Raw genomic sequence first — 20,510 nt, 5'->3', positions numbered from 1 at the left:
ACACAGGCAGAGGGAGAAGCAGGCTTCCTGCAGGGACCCTGATGTGGGACTCGATCTGGGACCAGGATCAGGCCCTGAGGCAAAAGCAGACACTTAACCACTGAGCCACCCAGGTGTCCCTGATTACTTAAAGTTTTTTGGCTCTTCTGCCAGCTAATCCATTAAGGTTTTTGTGCATAAATTAAGTGATTTTTTAAAAGCAATAATAGTTCCTTGATTAAATTATTTGTTCGCCTAGCATTTGGTGTCAGGCTGACATGGCCATTGATCCTGAATAAATTGATTACAGTGTAATCCTACATACAGAGTACAAAATAGGAATTTAACTACATATCTGAATGTTTTTCCATTAGATGGTAACTTATTTCTTCTATCATAGATTATTTATACTCTAAAAAGAACTGCATGCCTTTTTTTTTTTTTCTAAAGATTTTTTTTTATTCATGAGAGATGCAGAGAAAGAGGCAGAGACATAGGCAAAGGGAGAAGCAGGCTCCATACAGGAAGCCTGATGTGGGACTCGATCCCAGGACCCCAGGACCACACCCCAAGCTGAAGGCAGATGCCCAACCACTGAGCCACCCAGGCATCCCGAGAACTGCATGCCTTTTAAGCAGATTTATCAGAAATATATGGGGGCTATATTTCGAATTTAAGAGAGATGCACTGCTTTCATTTATTTATATGACTCTACTTTTTTTCAGAATTCCCATTTGCAGAAACCCTATGAGATTAACCTGATGGAGGAACTAACTTTGAAGGGAGTAACCCAGTACTACGCCTATGTAACTGAGCGCCAAAAAGTACACTGCCTCAACACACTTTTTTCCAGGGTAAGTAATAGGCTTCAGTTGCTGAATATTACCCATTAGTTAACCCCAGTAAAACAGTTGTGTTTTCCCACCATTTTCTTTCTCCCCCCCCCCCCCCCACCATTTTCAATGTAAAAACAGTCCATAGCTTTTCGTAAAAGGTAGTTTTGGTTGTTGATCTGAAGTTGATACTGTATGATTGAGATCAGAAACACATTTAATTAAATTCTAAAATAATTTGACCTTAATTATAGTAGATCCTTATTAGCATATTTTGTATTTGCACATTTAGCTACATGCCAAAATTTATTTGTAACCCTACAACTAATACTTAAGTGCTTTTGAAATCATTTGTGGATACTAGCAACAGGATGGAAAATACCAGCTGTTGTGTATATTCCCAGCTGAGATTGAACAAAGTGACACACTGCCACCTTGTTTCAACTCTCATAAATATGTCTTTTTCACAGTCTGCGCCACTTTAATGCTGCATTTTTTTGCTTTTTTGGTTTATTTCATGGTTCAAAATGGCTCCTAAGCTTAGTGCTAGCGTGCTGTCCATTGCTCCTAAGCAAAAGAAGACTGATGCGCTTTGCAGAGAAAATGTGTATTGGATAAACCTCATACAGACAGGAGTTAACAATGTTGGCCATGAGTAAATAAGGTGTCTTTGTATAGTAACACACATAAAACAGGGTTATCGATTGATTAATGAAAAACTTGTGACTAGAGGCTCACAGGAACCTTACCCCGTATCTCTATTATGAGCAGAGGTTCTATATTCATGCTTTCAGTGTTTGTAGCAACTTTGTAGAACAGAAATCCTATAAGTAATGAGAATTGAATGTGATTTAATCTTGTTGGCGATTATATGGCTCTTACTAAGCATACTTTCCTATAACTTATCTGCACCTAGTAAATGAGTACGGTTTTACATCTCTTGTTATCATGAGATTCTAAGTCTTAGATCATGTTTTTAACATTTGTCAGTCAATATTTTCAAGATTTGGCAAAGTAAATGATCAAAGTGTTGTTTTCTCATGTTGTTCCTCCTACCCCCCCGCCCCCCCCCCCCGCAAATGCTCAGCTTCAGATAAACCAGTCGATCATTTTCTGTAACTCCTCTCAGCGAGTTGAATTGCTAGCCAAGAAGATTTCTCAACTGGGTTATTCTTGCTTCTATATCCATGCTAAAATGAGGCAGGTGAGTATAAAATCAGAACTTGTATGTGGATTTTTAAAAATCTTTTTTCTAAATATTTCTTGGATTTTTGTTTTATTTTAATGCCCCTCCATATGCCCTAAGTTGAAGAATAAATTATTCCTTGATAGGCAAAAGACCTTTGATTTTTAACCCCTGGAGTTCAGTTTTCTAACTAGAGAATTGGGGGTATACATAACTCTTACAAGGTTGTCAGGAAGATTGAGATAATGTATACATGAGTACTTCATAAACTGTCATATATGATTCAAATATGAGATTTTATTCCCTGCTTTCCCCAAGTAATGTAGATTTGCACTGTTTATAACCACTGGTCTCGTGGCAATTTAAGTGAGTTAAAATTAAATAAAATTTAAAATTTAGTTGCTCTGTCATACTAATTACATTTTAAGTGTCATGTTTCATGTGACTAGCAGCTACAGTTTTGGAAAGTACAGATATAGAACATTTCCATCATTGCAGAAGGTTCTATTGGAAAACATTGTTGTAGATTTTTAATTTATGTACCTCTTCAGCCCGTATGTCTTTTTTCTTTATTTGCCTTAAGGATGCAATCTCTAAATTTCATAATTTGACTTAACAGTTTAAATAAAATTCAAAACTATAAAAACATTGGTGTTGTGTGTGGTAGTTAAACATTGAAATTCTGTGAAAACAGTTTCTGTAGACTAACAGATTAAGAATTTGAGTTAATCAGCTCAACTTTGGTTTTCAAAAATGGTTATTAATGGATCAGATACCACCATGTAGATCCTAATATTAGAAATTGTCGGGATCCCTGGGTGGCGCAGCGGTTTGGTGCCTGCCTTTGGCCCAGGGCACGATCCTGGAGACCTGGGATTGAATCCCATATCGGGCTCCTGGTGCCTGGAGCCTGCTTGTCCCTCTGCCTGTGTCTCTGCCTCTCTCTCTCTGTGACTATCATAAAATAAAAATAAAAAAAAAAAATTAAAAAAAAAAGAAATTGTCAAAAAATAAATAAAAAAAAATTTGTCACAGGAAATGAATGTGTTAAGCTGTAGAGAATATTTCAGAATGGAGGAACGATGCTTTGAAGGACCAGCCACTAGATTTGTCACTTTTGCTAGAATTGTTATGCATGTGTTTTCATTTTTGTTTTTTAATTGAAAAGTAAATTTTGAGGGTGTCTGGGTCATTCTGTCAGTTAAGCATCTGACTCTTGATTTTTGCTCTTGTCATGATCTCAGGTTTGTGACACTGAGCCCTACACTTAGTGAGGAGTCTGCTTGAGATTCTTTCCCTCTGCCACCCCCCTCCCTTCGTGTGCTCTCTCAAATTAAAAAAAAAATTTGGGGGGGGATCCCTGGGTGGCGCAGCGGTTTGGCGCCTGCCTTTGGCCCAGGGCGCGATCCTCGAGACCCGGGATCGAATCCCACATCGGGCTCCCGGTGCATGGAGCCTGCTTCTCCCTCTGCCTATGTCTCTGCCTGCCTCTCTCTCTCTCTCTCTCTCTCTCTCTCTCTCTCTCCCCCCCCCCCTGACTCATAAATAAATAAAATTAAAAAAAAAACTTTTTGTTTGTTTTGTTTTGCATACACTAACTAGAAAGACAAATAGCGTTTGGTCAAGCCAAACTTTTATCATCTTGTTTGAAATGTTTTAAAAATGGCTCAGTTAAGCATCTGCCTTCAGCTTAAGTCATGATCCCAGAGTCCTGGGTTCAAGCCCCAAGTCAGCAGAGAGCCTGTTTCCTCCCTCTTCTCCTTATTTGTGCTCTCTATCATTATCTATCTCAAATACATAAAATCTTTTTTAAAACCCCTTTTTTTTTAACACAGGCAGAGAGAGAAGCAGGCCCCATGCAGGGAGCCTGATGTGGGACTCCATCCTGGAACCCCAGGCTCACACCCTGAGCTGAAGGCAGATGCTCAACCGCTGAGCCACCCATGCAGACGCTCAACCACTGAGACACCCAATTTTTTTTTATTTTATTTTATTTTTTTTTAATTTATGATAGTCACAGAGAGAGAGAGAGAGAGGCAGAGACACAGGCAGAGGGAGAAGCAGGCTCCATGCACCGGGAGCCCGACGTGGGATTCAATCCCGGGTCTCCAGGATCGCGCCCTGGGCCAAAGGCAGGCGCCAAACCGCTGCGCCACCCAGGGATCCCCTCAATTTTTTTTTTAATGGATATACAAAAATGTGAAAGTTGTTGTTTTGGGGCACTTGCATGACTCGGTTGTGTCTGCCTTCAGCTCAGGTCATGATCCCAGAATTCTGGGATCAAGCCCACATTGGGCTCCCTGCTCATTCTCCCTCTTTTTCTCAAATAAATAAAATCTTTAAAAAAAAAAGAAGAAGAAGAAAAGCGAGAGAAAGAAAGAAAAAAAAAAAGTACCTTTGGCTCAGGTCAGGATCCCAGGGTCCTGGGATCAAGTCTTGAATTAGTCTTCTTGGCGGGGAGCCTGCTTCTCCTTCTGCCTATATTATTCTCTCTCTGTCTTTCATGACTTAATAAATCTTTTTAAAAAGGGGACACCTCAGTGGCTCAGCAATTGAGTGTCTGCCTTTGGCACAGGACATGATTCCAGGGTCCGGGATCAAGTCCCGAATCAGATTCCCTGAGGGGAGCCTGCTTCTCCTCTGCCTGTATCTCTGTCTGTCTCTCTCTCTCTCTGCATCTCTCATGAATAGATAAGATCTTTTTAAAAAAAAAACAGCTAAGATAAATGGTGCATAAAGATACGAGTAGATGTTTGGGAGTTTTTTTAAAAGATTTTATTTATTTGAGGGTGCATACAAGCACAGGGGAGAACAAAGCTGAGTCTCTGCTGAGCAGGAAGCCCAACATGGGACTCAATCTCTGGTATCGTGACCTGAGCTGAAGGCAGAGACTTAACCAACTGAGCCACCTGGGCACCCCTGTAGATGTGTTTTAGTTGCTTATTAATACCTGTGGGAAATTAATTGATGATTTACTTTTTTTCTTTTGTTTTTAACTTATAGCTATTGAATTTATTTATCTCTCATCTGTGTATATTTTGGGTATATAAGACTGGGTAGGAGAAATCAGTGATGGGAAACTTAGAGCTGTGCTGTATGAGTTTTAAAAAGCAAATGCGTTACTTTGTTCCTAGGAACATCGAAATCGTGTATTTCATGATTTCCGAAATGGCTTATGCCGCAATCTTGTTTGCACTGGTAAGATTTTCCTTTATCCGTTGTTTTTCTTCTGGGTCTGCTCTGCTTTCTCTGTCCATATCTCCCAAAAGAGTCTGACAAGAGTTCAGCTCGCCCTAATGCCATTTCTAGAATTTCTGAAATTGAGAATAAGCTATAGTTAATTCCTGAAATTAGTTTTCAAATCTGAAACTGTGGAATACTTGTTCTGGCACCCATACCTCATCTCTATCTCTTAAACTAGTTTTGGGACTTGTTTGTTTTCTGAATTTTAGCATACAAGAATGAGTTAATATGTACTGTATGCAAAATAAGTTACATTTAGAAATTTTGGTGTATTTCAGTACACAAAGAAAAACAAACTGGGGGGAGGTAGGTGAACAATCAGATGAGACAAAAAGCAAATGGATTGAGTATCCTCCCATCTCTACACTGGAAGTATAATCTTAGTATTGGTATGAGAATAATCATCTAAATTAGGCTTCTAGGTAGAAAGAGCCTAGAATTTTCTTTATTATTATTATTTTAGTTTAGGTATACATAGAAATATAAGAATTATAAGAACATTTGATGAATTTTTGCACATATACACACCCATATAACTAGCACCCAGATCAAAATTTTAGAATATTATACAATTCAGATTTTAAAAATACTGCTATAGAAATTATTACATTTGTTTACTTTATCAGCACTTCTAACTTTTGTATTTGAAGTACTCAAATGTAAAATATCTGATTTGGTGGAAAAGATACTAGGCTCCTAGAATTTTAAGATTGGAGTTCAAGTCCTACCCTTTTTAACCTGTAATTATATGACCTTGGACAAGTCCTACTTTTCTTTGATGTCTTTTTTTTAATCTGTAAAATGAGAATGCCTTAAACTGAATTCTGCCCAAATATCTGTTGTTTATTTATTCAAAAATAGTTTTTGATATTCAGCATACATTTATTTACTCTTTGCCAGGTATTTAGTTAGCTTGGTACTGAAAAACTACGTTACTCCTCAGTTTTTTGTATATTTTACCACAATTTAAAAATTTTAAATACCTGCATATTGTCTGCAGTTGAAGATCTATAATCTAGAAGATGAACTAGTTCATTGGTGAAAGGTTAAGTAAATTCAGAATATGTAAACTTAGTTTGTCATTAAATAATACTGAATAACGTGTATAAAGTGTATAAATAAATACATGGAAAGTATCACTTTTTATTTCAAGGAGCAGTGGTTTAATCAGATTTAAAAGATAACATTAAGAGTCTAAGGCAGGCCCTGCAACCTTTTCTTTAAAGTGCCAGATATAGTAGATATTTTAGACTTTGTGTACCATATGGTCTCTGTTACAAGTTATTCAGCTCTGCCATTGTAGCTCAAAAGCACCCTTAAACAGTACATGAACATACGGGTATGGTCCTGTGACAGTAAAACTTAATTTATAGAAACAGGCTTTGGGCTGGATCTACAAGGGAGTAAAAGTAATTTGCAAATGTGAGGTATGTGTAGTAAGTAATCCTAAATTTTCTTAGGAAAGGAAATTAGCTATAGTGATCTGAAAAGAGATGGAATTTTAACTGGCTGTATAAATTAGATAACTTTTAGACTTGCAGAAGGAGTTGTAAGTTAGGGATTGGCATCAAACCTGATCCATAGAAGGCTTCAAGAAAATACGTTTAAGAAAGAATAAATAGATGAATTTCGTGGAGATGAAGGTTTGAGAAGACTTGTCAGAGAACTGTGTTAGGACCAAAGTATAGAGTGCAGGACCTTCTATGTCAATTTTAATTTTATCTGGAGACAATTTAAAAGAATGAGTTATAAGTTGAAAGCAGTATTTTAGAAATACTGGTCACTGTCCTGGATTATTTTGGAGGGTGGAGCTGATAGAAGCGCTGGAATTTGTCTATCGTAATTGTCTTGTAGTTTTCAAAGCCTAAATCAGCACAGTAATTGTTGGACTAGAAAAGTAAAGAGGTGGTCTTGTGCTTGCCTCAGACTTGTAAATCACCTAGTAGAATGAAATGAATGAATTAAAAAAGTATAAATAATTACTACAAGTGGATTATCTTGTTTTTGATGTATTCTTGGTTATACAACAGTTTTTAATCTATTTGAATCTTGGATTACATACTAAAAAGTAAATGAAAATTACTCCTGAGATATATAGGAGTTTATAGTTTACCAGTCATTCTGACTTATTCTTTCTCTTGTAGTTACCTTATACTATTTTTAAAAACTTTATGGGACTAGGAAAGGTAATTTGCTGGCTAAAAGTTAGTACAATAATGAGCATGAAACATAATGCTAGTTTGCAAGTACATTTGAATTGCTGAATGAAGTGACTAAAACTTAAGTTGTACTAGAAATACATGTTAAGGTGTGTTATGGTACAAAGACATGCCTAAATTGAAAGATGTGATGGAGATTCTTTCTTTTTCTTTTAAGATTTGTTTACCCGAGGTATTGATATACAAGCTGTGAATGTGGTAATAAACTTTGACTTCCCAAAGCTGGCAGAGACCTATCTCCATCGTATTGGAAGATCAGGTAAGGAAAAGGAAGATGTTCTTCACAGGATTGTTTTGAGAAGTATAATCACTAAATTGTGTTCTTTTGTGAAGTAGAGTGTAGTAACAATGAGAACAGTGAATTAAAATTTACTTAGTTTTTTTATTTCTAATTTTTCTAGAGCATTTAAGAAAAGTTAAAATATTTTGACTGTATGGTTGAATTGATACAAAATTCACAAATGAGATCCTCACTTTTCTTATTAGGTAGTGCAGTCTATAACTATTGTTTAGTATCTGTATTTTGGCAACTTTTGACACAAATGAGCCTCTTTTATCATTTGAAAAAGGCCTATAAATAGGGTACTGCTTTGGGCTGTGAAAACTGAAGGCATGGTGTGTATATGAGACCTTAAGTGGTTCTATACACTGAGAATGGGACTGAACAAAACTGTTAATAATCTGGTATGCTTTTGCCACTGAGAGATTTGCACATACATATCGATTCTAATATTTAACTCCTTTTTTAAAAATCAATTAATGTTTTTCATTAGGTCGCTTTGGTCATCTTGGCTTAGCCATCAACTTGATCACATATGATGATCGCTTCAACCTGAAAAGTATTGAGGAGCAGCTGGGAACAGAAATTAAACCGATCCCAAGCAACATTGACAAGAGCCTGTATGTGGCAGAATACCACAGCGAGCCCGTGGAGGACGAGAAGCCCTAACAAGCATGTGCGTACCCTGCATAGCGCTAGGGAGCATAGTGGTGAAAGAAAGGAAAGCAAGCAAGATCCTCCTTCCTGGAGGAAGTTTGCTGTTACACCACACGTACTAGCAGAGACGCGTACTAGCAGAGACGCGTAGAACCTGTTGGCATGAATGATGGTAAACCGGGTGTGCTTGGGGGAAGTTGTGGTCTCCTGAGAGAATCCATGGATACTGTGTTTTTTTTTGTTTTGTTTTTTTTTGGGATACTGTTCTTGAGTGCAGTTTTCCTGTATGATGTGATCCATGAGCAGTACTTAAGACAAATCCAGACTTCAAAATAAAGCAAAGTAGAATCTTTTTCTCAGCAACTTGAAGATGAAAATAATTTTTTTTGGTCTTTTATCACTTAGTCGTTCTTCTTTTGTTAGTATCACTCTTAATTTCTACTGGATGTTGTAGTAAATCAAGATAATTACCTGAAGTACCTCGTTGCCAAATGTGTAATCAGGTTGTGAGGGTAATTGTCTTTTTTTAAATACCCACTCTGGTTTCCTGTACCACCCTCTCTTTTCATTGGTGGACTATTGGGCTTTGCTAGCAGTGCTCAGAAGACCCAACATCAAGGAATTCAGGCTGTTTTGCAGTTTTTTCCAAGGGAAGTCTTTTATTATTTGAGAGGTGGTAATTTTTACATTACCAATGAGTATTTTACCTGTTTTTTTGTGGTTTTTTTTTAAGATTTTACTTATTTGAGACAGCACAAGCAGGGTGGGGGAGGGACAAGCAGACTCCCTGCAGAGCAGCAGCTGCCACCCCCCACCCTCACCCCCCACCACCTCTCACCCCTGTGACCTGAGCCAACCGATGTGATGCTTAGATGTGATGCTTAATCGTGGCGCCCCATATGCCTATTACTCTAATTTTCTGAATTACTCTTCACTTTAGTTTTCTTTCTTTCTTCTTCCCCCCGCCCCCTTAAATGTCAAACAAAATCCTCAGGCTAATATAAAAGTAGCCAATGTTTGCTGGTATCCTGGCAAGCTATCAAATTTGTGGATGTTTAAAAAAAAAATAGTTTCGGGGATCCCTGGGTGGCACAGCAGTTTGGCGCCTGCCTTTGGCTCAGGGCGCGATCCTGGAGACCCGGGATCAAATCCCATATCGGGGTCCCGGTGCATGGAGCCTGCTTCTCCCTCTGCCTATGTCTCTGCCCCTCTCTCTCTCTCTCTCTCTCTCTCTGACTATCATAAATAAATAAATTAAAAAATAAAATAAAAAAAATAGTTTCAATTTATTTAAAAAAAATAAAAATAAATAAAATTAAAAAATAGTTGTTTTTTTTTTAAGGTTTTATTTATTAATCATGAGAGAGAGAGAGAGAGGCAGAGACACAGGCAGAAAAAGAAGCAGGCTCCATGCAGGGAGCCCAACATGGGACTCGATCCCAGGTCTCCAGGATCACACCCTGGGATGAAGGCAGTGCTAAACTGCTGAGCCACCCGGGCTGCCCAGTTTCTCTTGATTTAACTGTTTTGGGTATCAGAATTTAGAGGCTCTTGCTCTATCTCTGGGATTCCTAGCAGAAATGCCTTAATCCTAAGTGGATTCTACAGCAGGCAAAGGCTCAGTAGAAGCCACTCCACAGAGCATTTGAGATGGAGATTGTGAAACCTAGGTATCTTGGTTCATATTGTCTTCACAAAAGTTAATTTTAGATTTCTTCCTTCTTCCTTTAGGCTTTCACAAACTACAGAAGGCTCGTTTGGATCTGTGACACATCGTTTGGGGGGATGCTCTTCTCTTTGTGGGTTTTTCATCTTCTTTTATTTTGGAACTATGAAGACTTAAAAGAGCTCAGACATTTTTTTCTTTTTTTTAACTGGTGAAGAGAAAAAGCTGAAAAGGAATTTACCTTTTTTGTTCCACTTGTTTGCACTGTGTGCTGACTGAACATTAGTTGCACTAACTGCTGGTTTTTAAAAAATGTTTTCTGGGGAAGGGGGACAAGGAAGGAGGAGAAAGAAGAGAAGGGGAGAAACCCTAAAAAGAGAAGAATCTTGATGAACACAGAAGCTTGTCTACAATTTCAAAATTCTCCAACAGCTGACTCTTGAGTGCATTTCAACTTCTCCCTAATTACTCATCCGTTTTTTAAGCCTGAAGAGCTTATTACTTATTTGTGCGAAGTGCCTTATGCTATGAGACCATTCAGAATATCATCTTTTAGACACAGCCCAAGAAATCAACAATAGTAGTTCTTTCCTTTTTTTATTTTTTTTCCTTCCTATCTTTTTAAAATTTTTGTCTTTTCATTTTGATTTCAAGTTGGAGTCTCTCTCTTCCCTTTTTACCCGATACTCAAGCCCAGGGCTGGAAGATGACACGTATTAGTAATGTTAAACACCATTCTCTTTTTCTTTATGTGGAGGAGTTGATATGCAACTGCAGTTCATCCGCACTGTAAATACATGTATTTAAAAAAAAAAAAACAATCCCAAGTAAAAATTTCTTCTGGGCTGAATAGATTACAACATCATCGCTCCCAAAGGAAAGAGCAGTCTATCATTGCAGGAGCCATATGACAAGCCTTTGTGCTCTATAGCAGAACACTAAAGACTGGTTTACATACGCTTCCATTAGCAGTTATGGCACTTGATGTGTAGACATGTCAGAGCCTTGACCCTCTTTCCTCTGTGGCAAAGCGTGTCCCATAGAAAATTGGGTGTGTATACTTGTATAAACTTTGTAAATAAGTTTTTTTCTGGGTTCATATATATATATATACATATATATATATTTTTTTTTTGGATGAAGGTTGCTGGGATTAAGGGGATTAGAATGATTATGGGAGCAGCTAAAGATGAGAGGGGCTCAGTTTTCCGCAACACTAAATTCTAAAAAGTACTTTGGCCTCTAGTAGAGAGAGCAGACATCTGTGGTGACCCTGTGTTGGAAGAGGGACCTGGAAGTCTGGGATTTATTGTTTGCTGCCACACTGTATCATCTAATACCTTTGGAGAACACCTGCCAGAGAGAGCAAAGAAACTTCAGAAACCTATAACTCAAGATGTTATTTTTGAGAAGCTCTCTCTGATTTTGCTTCTTCCTCCCCTTTTAAAGAAAGTTTGAGGAACTTTTCAAGCTCAGCAAAAGGGGACAAAGATTAGTCTCCCTTGCAGTGTGGAAATTCAGTTGCGTGGCAGTGTCTGAGCAGTATATGTACAAAGCATGGATTTTGCATTTCAGAATATTAGCCAGTACCAGCTTTGGTAATGTTAGCAGTTCTGGAGCTTACTTTCTGTGGATCACTTCCTGTACTGTGTAAGTGTGTTGCCCTCTGCCCACCTTGATACATAAACTTGCAGGAATGGGCAACTCCTGAGAGCTGTTAACTTTCATGCTAAAGAAAGCTGCTTGCCATCCTCTTGCTTTGTGACAAGAATTATCTGTCATTTTGCATTGTAAATTGCTGGCAAATGCTTTACAGTCAATAGTGTTGCTTTAAATTGTGCCCCTCCCAACATGCTTGATGTTTGGCCTGATCTCCAGGCAAAAGGAGTGAGATGAATCAAAACCAGTGAACTTTTTTTTTTAAATGTTTTTAATTCCCTTTTAACCCAGTGTACTAGGTCAGTCAGGAGGCATCTAGGGTTTAAAAAAAAAAAGCAAAAAATAAAATGAAAAAAATTTGTTTTCCATTTTCCATTTTTCGAAACCCTAAAATATTACAAGAGAAGTCCTGCATATGCTTTCGTGCTTAACTCGTGGATAAAAAAATCAATTATTCAAAGTTGCTTTTTTTTTTGACTCTTGCGTAGTTCTAAGCAAAACTATTTTGTGACTCACCCAAAACTCCTTAGGATCAAAATCCTACAGATGCCTCCTGATCAGACATAGCCCTAACTCCTTAAAAAATCTGTAGCAAGAGCTGCACAGTACAAACCCAAAAAGAATAAGCTCATTTATTTGGTATCCAAGCTATGTTCTATCCAGCCAGTGTTGGTTACTAAATACAAGCCCTAATTAAGAAAATAACTATTTTCCGGGGGGGGGGGGGGGATTTAGAAGGCATCAACTTTTGACCAAAAATATCTTGCCCTTGTACTGATGCAGCTCTCTCTTTCTTCCCCACCTCTGGCGAGATAAGAGGGATCATTCATTATAGAAGAAAAGCAAGAAAGGCTTGTAAATGCAATTTGATATCTCGCTAGAGAGAGAGTAGGTGACAAAAACAGCGCAGTCTCGTTTGCTATCCTCAGACTGTGCCCGGTGCCACATGCCTGTGGGTCCCTCTTAAAGCACAGACTTAATTGAAAGTATTACTGAAGTATAGCCTCTGATGAGGAGTGGCACTTAAGCTATCTGGGACACCACTATTGGACACAGTTCTGTAGAGGCAGCTGTCCAGTTTTGGTGCTGGACTCTTGAATAGGAATTATTAAATGGAAAGATGCTCTAAGGACTAGGTCAAGGCCTAGTCTTTTTTTTTTTTTTTAAGTCCCCCCTCACTATAAGAAGCATTGTTATTAGAAATTGTTTTTGTGTTCTTTCCACTATTGGGTGTCTGTTTTCAGTAATGGTAATATTTTTTCCAATGATTCATTTGGATGAAACTTTTCCCTATTTTTAATATTTAAATTATGTCCAACTCACGGTTTTGCCTGTGGTTGTAGTTGTGTAATGGGTTATGGACTGTTACACACCTTGCTGCCTCTGGGCCTGTGTTTTGTTTTTCTCTTCCCATACATTCCAACGGAGAAACTTTCTTGTCTTTTCCCTTGGGAACAGAATAAGGGAGAAGCAAATCTAAATATATTTCTCAGTTATTTTCACCTTGGCCCCAGCATCATAATATGGGTGGGCCCCAATGGCTAGGGGGCGGGGGAGGAATTGGTTATCAGTATTTGTTTTCAGAATGAGATGGGAGCATCTTTCCTTTGCTGTGTGCTTTGTGTTTGATACCATCATGCTTGAGTTAGAACCAGACAACTCAACACAAAGCCCTGAGTGTAAATTTGTTGGAATCAAAACATCTCATTCTGATCACTTGGTTTCATTTGTTTTTTTTTTTTTCTTTTCTTTTTTTTTTTTTTTTTAAATAGGGGTGGGAGGGAGGTTACTATGCCCCAAAAGGGAGGGTGTCTGCACTAAGGATTTAGAAACACTTTGGAAATTCATAACCTCATCAGAAATGGCCTTTAGCCACACTCCTGACCTTCTAGATGAGTACAAAAAGATGAAATGATTTTTGGGAATTAAGCCATTTCTTTTAATTTGCTACTTTTTTCAGTGTTCTGTGTATCTTAAAAATTGTTACTGTGGAATCATTTTCTGACAAAATACTTTTGTCAAACAAAATTTTTGGCTTCATGGAAGCTGAAGTCCGTCAATGTTTTGGTGAAATTAAGTGGACTTTGGTGAGCTTAGTTCTACTTTATATCCTTAAAGATATGTTTTTTAAAACTCCCCAAAAAAAATCTCTGGTCTGAAAACTCATCTTAGGGGTAAAGAGTTAAGTGTCCAAAGGTTACAACAGTTCATGAGGTTAGAGGGAGCTAGCCTGGCACCTGGACTCTGCCCCTCCACAGCTGACAGATTCCAGCAGAAGTGTGTTTAAATTCTCCAGTAGACAGTACTGGGCAGGGCAGGGGAGGGGGTAGGGCTGGGTTATTAAGATACAGGCTTCTGTATTTTAACCAATGGTTGTGGGGGAGGGGTGCTTGGAGAAAACAAAGTCACTTCCCTTTTTTGAAACAAAACTAAAACTTGAAAAAAATTATTTTTGTTTAGTAAAAATGGGGTAGAATTCCAATGTCCCTAGCCACAAGGGACCAGTTCCACTGAGAAATGAACAGTGCGGACTCAAAATTTTGAAAACATTTGGGGAAAGGGAAAATTGGCTTTCTGTTAATTGGCAAATGTTCCAGTGGGACTCTGTTTTTGTTGGGATGTGTTATGTTGTATGTACACATATATATGGACCAGAGTCTGCCGAGTTTATAAGGTTCAGGAAAAAAATGGTTGATAAAATCTTGTTTTTGTTAATTTATCTCAATAAAAGCCCACTGGAACTCCAACTGTGTGTGTGCAGTGTGTCTTTAGGCTGTGTTTAGGAATCCTTGTTTGAGAACATTTTACTAAAGTAATGGACCCGGTAAGGACATTGTCAGCACTGCTCCTGTAAACCAGTTGAGTAAAGATTATTTAAGACTGAACCTACCTATGAATGGAATGTGTGCAAAGAAGTGCAAGATAACTGATGAAAGAAATCAAAAGACCTAAGCAAGAAATTCAGACAACTTCAAGTTCAACACAGCCCCTTGTTCTAACCCCAAAAGAAATACTTAGGTATAACTAACAAAATGTGAACACTTAATACGCTGAAAGCTGCAAAATCTGCTGATAAAAGAAATTGAGAGATGCCATGTTCGTGGATTACAATGCCGTAACAATTTTGAAAAAAATTGAAGGGCTTACTGACCTGTTTTTTTAACCTGTTTTCAAGACAACTACACCAAAGTTGTAAATGCAGTTCTTTCACTACATTGTCTATGAAGAAATGTAGGGGGACTTCAACCTTTCCGTCTAAAGAGCAGAGAAGAGATTGCAGAGATTAATGCCCCTGACAGAGACCTGAAACACTAGTCATTCTTACTGTATCTTCAACACACATTTGGTCTGTGCAGACAACAAATGGATTATAGAGGAGGTATAGTGATTATCATAAACATTTTTTTAATCATAAACATTATTAACCAGGTGATGATTTCCATTGCAACTACTGTTCTAGATGTGTGTTTTTGCTGAAGAAAATCAAATTCTCTGCCACCTGGAATGTAGCTACTGATGAATGTTTTTCCCCCTCTAAACATTGTAAAGGCAAACCTATTTGCAGTCAGCTCTCTGGACCAACAGTACAACATGTATGTCAGCCCTCTATTACTCCTCTAATCTACAGAGACTGATCATCTCTGAATTCTACAGGATATGTGGCCCACTATAATATGGACATGGTAAGCAGAATATAGCATCTACCTGGATACTTCGGTAAAACTCAAGCATGCTAGAGGATAGGAACTAGATTTCACAGAAAATCATGGACTTGCATCAAATTCTAGGGATCCAATGGACCAGGACATGTTGCAATATCCCTTTCTAGGGGTAGGACAAATTGCTACCTCTGGCCTCTCCTACGACTAAGAAGTATAATGCCTAGTGGGCTTCTTTGGATTTTTTTTTAAGATTTTATTTATTCATGAGGGACAGACAAAGGGAGAAGCAGGCTCCCTAAGGGGAGCCACTTGCAGAATCCCAGGATCACACCCTCAGCCAAAGGCAGATGCTCAACCACTGAGTAACCCAGGCGCCCCTTTGGATTTTGAAGGCAATATAGAGTGTGTGTGTCACTCTTTAGTCATTTGCTGAGAAATCAGAATTGTTGCCATTTTTAAGAGTGATCCAGAACAAGAGAAGACTCTGCAAAAGGTCCAAGCTGCAATACAGGTTGCTTTGCCTCTAGGGCCTTATGATCTAGCAGACCCAATGACCTTGAAGTACGTATGGCAAATAGGGATGCTCGAATAGAGACTTTGGCAGTCTCCTTTCTGTGAATGACAGCACAGTCCTTTAGGATTTTCAAGAAAAGCTATCCTCTGAAGAAAAAGTATTCCTCCTTTTAAGAAACGGTTTCTAGCTTGCTATTGAGCCTTAGGAAGGACTGACCACCAAGCATTCCCAAATTATCTGAATTGCCCATCATAATTGGATGTTGCCTGACTCATCAAGTCATAAGGCAACTTCGGGTTTTGCTTAATTCCCAAGAAAGAAATGCTTCCTCCAGAGAACTCAGCAGAGGTTCCATTAAACTGAAAACTGAGATTACCATTTAGGACTTGTGCCTGCTTTGTGCTTCTCTTGCTAATGAACCAGCAAGCAGCTTTGTGGTGATTGATCCAAGTTTGGAAGGGGAAATTGGGTTGTGATCACACAAAGAAAGGAAGAAATGTCTGGATTGCAACAGATACGGAGCTACTCTTAATTTTACCATATAATGTGATAAAAGCTAGTGGAGGGCAGCCCCGCAGGCTCAGCAGTTTAGCACTGCCTTCAGCCCGGGGCATGATCCTGGAGTCCCGGGAAAGAGTCCCACGTCGGGCTCCCTGAGAAGCATGGAGCCTGCTTTTCCCTCTGCCTGTGTCTCTGCCTCTGTGTGTGTGTGTGTGTGTGTCTCATGAATAAATAAAATCTTTAAAAAAGTGGAAAACTACAACTTAGTGCAGGCTGGACTAATAAGAGCTCAGATTCTACAGGAATGAAGGTTTGGTTCATTCTACCACGCAAGGAATTAGGACTATCCAAGGTACTTGTGCAGGGCAAAGGAAATATGGAATGGGTAGTGGAAGAAGGAAGTTAGAGGTACCATTTATGACCAGTTGTAGAAATGAGTATAATATGAGTATTTCTTAATATAAACTTATCAGGTATGTATCAACTAATTCTTCTTCTCATTCTACCATCCAAAAAGTATTAATAGAGATGAGAGGGGATTTTGACTTTAGAAAAGGCTTGAGCATCACCTGGAAAGAATGTGACATAAGAATTTGTATTCTCGGGATCCCTGGGTGGCGCAGCGGTTTGGCGCCTGCCTTTGGCCCAGGGCGCGATCCTGGAGACCCGGGATCGAATCCCACATCGGGCTCCTGGTGCATGGAGCCTGCTTCTCCCTCTGCCTGTGTCTCTGCCTCTCTCTCTCTCTCTCTGTGACTATCATAAATGAATAAAAATTTAAAAAAAATTGTATTCTCTTTTGGGGAGATGGTTAGCATGTTCTTGATTTAAGTAGGCTTTGTGCCCAATGTGGAGCTTGAACTCATGACTTCAATATTGGATGCATCCTCTACCAACTTAGCCAACCAGATATCCCTGTTTTTTTGTTTGTTTGGTTTTTTTTTGATGAACTATGCATGAAGTATGTTAATCAGAAGTATGATTTGCTGTTTATTTGGAAGTTTAATATGGTTAAAAGAGGTGTGACCAAATGTCAGGTTAATATAGGATGGAACTTTGTGGTTTTATAATTTGTCTACAGAGCTAATCTAGATTTACATTTCCCAGAATCCCCTTCTTTGGGTAAGAGATCAAAGTTGTCCCAGTGAAAATTTGCACAAGATTTGGGAGGTGGGACTAAGGCAGCTAACATTAACAATCTGAAGGTCATTGTGGTCAGAGATGCTAGAAAGGTGCCAGAAAGTTCCATTTCCTCTTGCTTTTTTCCCTCGTTTTGCATCCTTGTTCTTGCTCCATGCCCAGCTTTTCCTTATTACTAGTTCTGCTGAACAACAGCAACCCCAGACCCCCAGACCTATTGCCAGACCACTTGGCTGTGAATTCACAGTGTAGCTATGAAGAGACAACAGCTTTCAATCGTCTATTCCAGTCCCTTCTGTGATCCCATTCCAGGAGCTGATATGCCTCCCAGATTTCCCTGAAAGCACTAACTTGTTCACCCCGGGTAGTGTTTAAGAGAGCTGACTGGTGATTTTTCCCCTGGTTTTCCAACACCCTCTTTTGGACCATTACTTCCAGTGTCTCCTCTAGTTATGTAAAGCAGTGACTCTCACACGTCAACATGTATCTGAATCACCTGGAAGGCTTTTTAACACGTTTCCTGAGTCTCACCTTCAGAGCTTCTGTGATGGGGCCTAGATATTTACATTCCTAACAAACTCTCAAGTAATGCTGACAATTGTTGGTTAAGGACCACACTTTGATAACCACTGGAATAAAATTCCTGTAATACAAAGAATTCTTTGTAATATCCACTGTAGCTCTCCTTCCTTGATTTAATTCTGGTCAATACAGAGCCCTAGAAGACATAGGAGAAGAAAAGAAATGTAAAACTATAAATGTGCAATTAGGAACATGCCAGTGGAGGTTGGGGAAAAGGGCTACTGCCTTCCACTTCCTGCCAAAGAAAAAGTAACAGTGACCAGATCTACTCCCTTTCCTGAAACAGCCAACCATGGATAATATATGAAGCAATAGTTTTTAAGACACTGGACATCAGCCAGTGAAACCTGAAGAGGAGAAAGTGAGATAAGCCCTATAGTTATGATCACCAAACTTACTGTCCTGAAAAAGTTTCTGCCATGATGCAGGAAAGGGAGCCAACAAACTGAGTTGAAGAAACAGAGTGAATTCTGAGAAGGTGAAGCAGATGGAGTTTACAGGACACGGTACCAGAGAGGAGAGAGCCGCAAAGAAAAAGAACTTCAGAGATGTGCTGAGAGTCCTCCAGGGTTTTTCTTTTCTTTCTTTCTTTCTTCTTTTTTCTTTTTTTTTTTTTTAAGATTTTTTTTTTTAATTTTTTTATTTATTTACGATAGTCACAGAGAGACAGAGAGAGAGGCAGAGACACAGGCAGATGGAGAAGCAGACTCCATGCACCGGGAGCCCGATGTGGGATTCGATCCTGGGTCTCCAGGATCGCGCCCTGGGCGAAAGGCAGGCGCTAAACCGCTGCGCCACCCAGGGATCCCTTTTTTTAAGATTTTACTTATTCATGAGAGACACACACAGAGAGAGGCAGAGACATAGGCAGAGGGAGAAGTAGGTTCCATGCAGGAAGCCCAATATGAGACTTGATCCCAGACTCTGGGATTATGCCCTGAGCCAAAGGCAGATGCTCAACCACTGAGCCACCCAGGTGTCCCTCCCCTAGAGTATTTTTTTTTCCTCCCCTAGAGTATTGATCAGCCCAAGCATGTGCAGAAACTACTTGAGGCAGAAGAAAGAGCCACTCAAAAGAATTAGGGGGAAGAGTGCCCAATGCTCAAATGGGGTTGGAAGTGTTCTCTTCCCATCAGGCAGATTGGAAAACTTCATGATTCATGGGGCATGGGATAGAGTACTCAGAAAAGTCTTGGCTCAGTAATGGAAAATAGAGTGAGCACAGATATGGTTCCATTTATCAAATCTTAAAAAACAATACCTGAAAGCATCAAACACTTTCCAAATAACCCAGATCGAAGTTCAAGGATATTTATAGGAGTATAAAAACTGTAGCACCCAACAAGGTAAAATTCCTAATATCTGGCAGCTGTTTTTTTAAAAAATATGGCAAAAAAGCAGAAAAGTATGACAGGAAAAGGAGAATCATCAGTCAGAACTGACCCAGATATTAGAATTACCAGACAAGGACATTAAAACAATTATAACTCTGTCCCAGATAGTCCAAAATTTAAGTAAAGAGAAGATGCTGAAAAATCAAACCAAAAAAAAAAAAAAAAAGAAAAGAAAAAAAAAAAACCCTCCAACTTCTAGAGATGAAAACTACAATGTCTGAGATGAAAATTTTACTGGAGCAGATGGACAGTAGATTAGACACTGCAGAAAAAAAGATGAGTAACCTTGAAGACGTAGCAATAGAGATAATCCAAAATGAAAAAATCTGTTTAATGAACAGAGTATCAGTGAGCTATAGAACAATTTCAAGTGGCCTAATATCTGTGTAATATGTGTCCTCAAAGATGGGGAGAAGTAAGGGGTAGAAAAAATTTTTGAAGGAATAATGGCTCAAATTTTAAAAATTTGATTAAAACTATAAACCCACAGATCCAAGAATCTCAATTAAACCTAAGCACAAGAAATATGAAAACTATAAGATATATCATAATCAAATTGCTCAAAACCAAAGATAAAGGAAAATTTATAAGCATCTAGAAACACACACACATGTACAGAGGAGCAAAAATAAAAATGAGAGATTTCTTATAAAAAAAAGAGAGAAGTCAGTAAAGCAATATCTTTAAAGTACTAAAAGAAAAAAACCATTGACATTGAATTTTATACCCATTAAAATACATTTAAAAATGAAGACTAAATAAATTTTCAGACATACAGAAGCTAAAAGAATTCATTATTACCAGACCCACACTGTAAAAAGTACTAAAGGAAAAGCCAAGATGAAATAAAATCAGGGACTCCTGGGTGGCTCAGCGGTTGAGCATCTGCCTTTGGCCCAGGGTGTGATCCTGGGATCCTGGGCTCGAGTCCCACGTTGGGCTCCCTGCATGGAGCCTGCTTCTCCCTCTGCCTGTGTCTCTGCCCCCCCCTTCTC

The 20,510-nt window shown here is 38.8% G+C and overlaps 1 protein-coding gene across 2 annotated transcripts in view; it reads left to right on the top strand.

Moving 5' to 3' along the window:
- DDX6 (DEAD-box helicase 6) overlaps nt 1-14,469 on the top strand; it is a 35,071-nt gene extending 20,602 nt beyond the window's left edge. For both annotated transcript variants that reach the window (XM_055305689.1, XM_055305688.1), the window contains exons 9-14: nt 705-833; nt 1,900-2,016; nt 5,133-5,196; nt 7,618-7,719; nt 8,234-8,416; nt 10,129-14,469. In XM_055305689.1, coding sequence (XP_055161664.1) covers nt 705-833; nt 1,900-2,016; nt 5,133-5,196; nt 7,618-7,719; nt 8,234-8,409 — 588 coding nt within the window. In that variant the 3' untranslated portion in view covers nt 8,410-8,416; nt 10,129-14,469. The remainder of the gene's footprint in view (nt 1-704; nt 834-1,899; nt 2,017-5,132; nt 5,197-7,617; nt 7,720-8,233; nt 8,417-10,128) is intronic.
- Nucleotides 14,470-20,510: the final 6,041 nt, after the last annotated feature.

Source organism: Nyctereutes procyonoides, unplaced genomic scaffold, assembly GCF_905146905.1.
Source record: "Nyctereutes procyonoides isolate TBG_1078 unplaced genomic scaffold, NYPRO_anot_genome, whole genome shotgun sequence".
Classification (NCBI taxonomy): domain Eukaryota; kingdom Metazoa; phylum Chordata; class Mammalia; order Carnivora; family Canidae; genus Nyctereutes; species Nyctereutes procyonoides.
The sequence above is the reverse complement of the archived record's forward strand: the minus strand, read 5'-3'. Positions and strand labels throughout refer to the sequence as shown.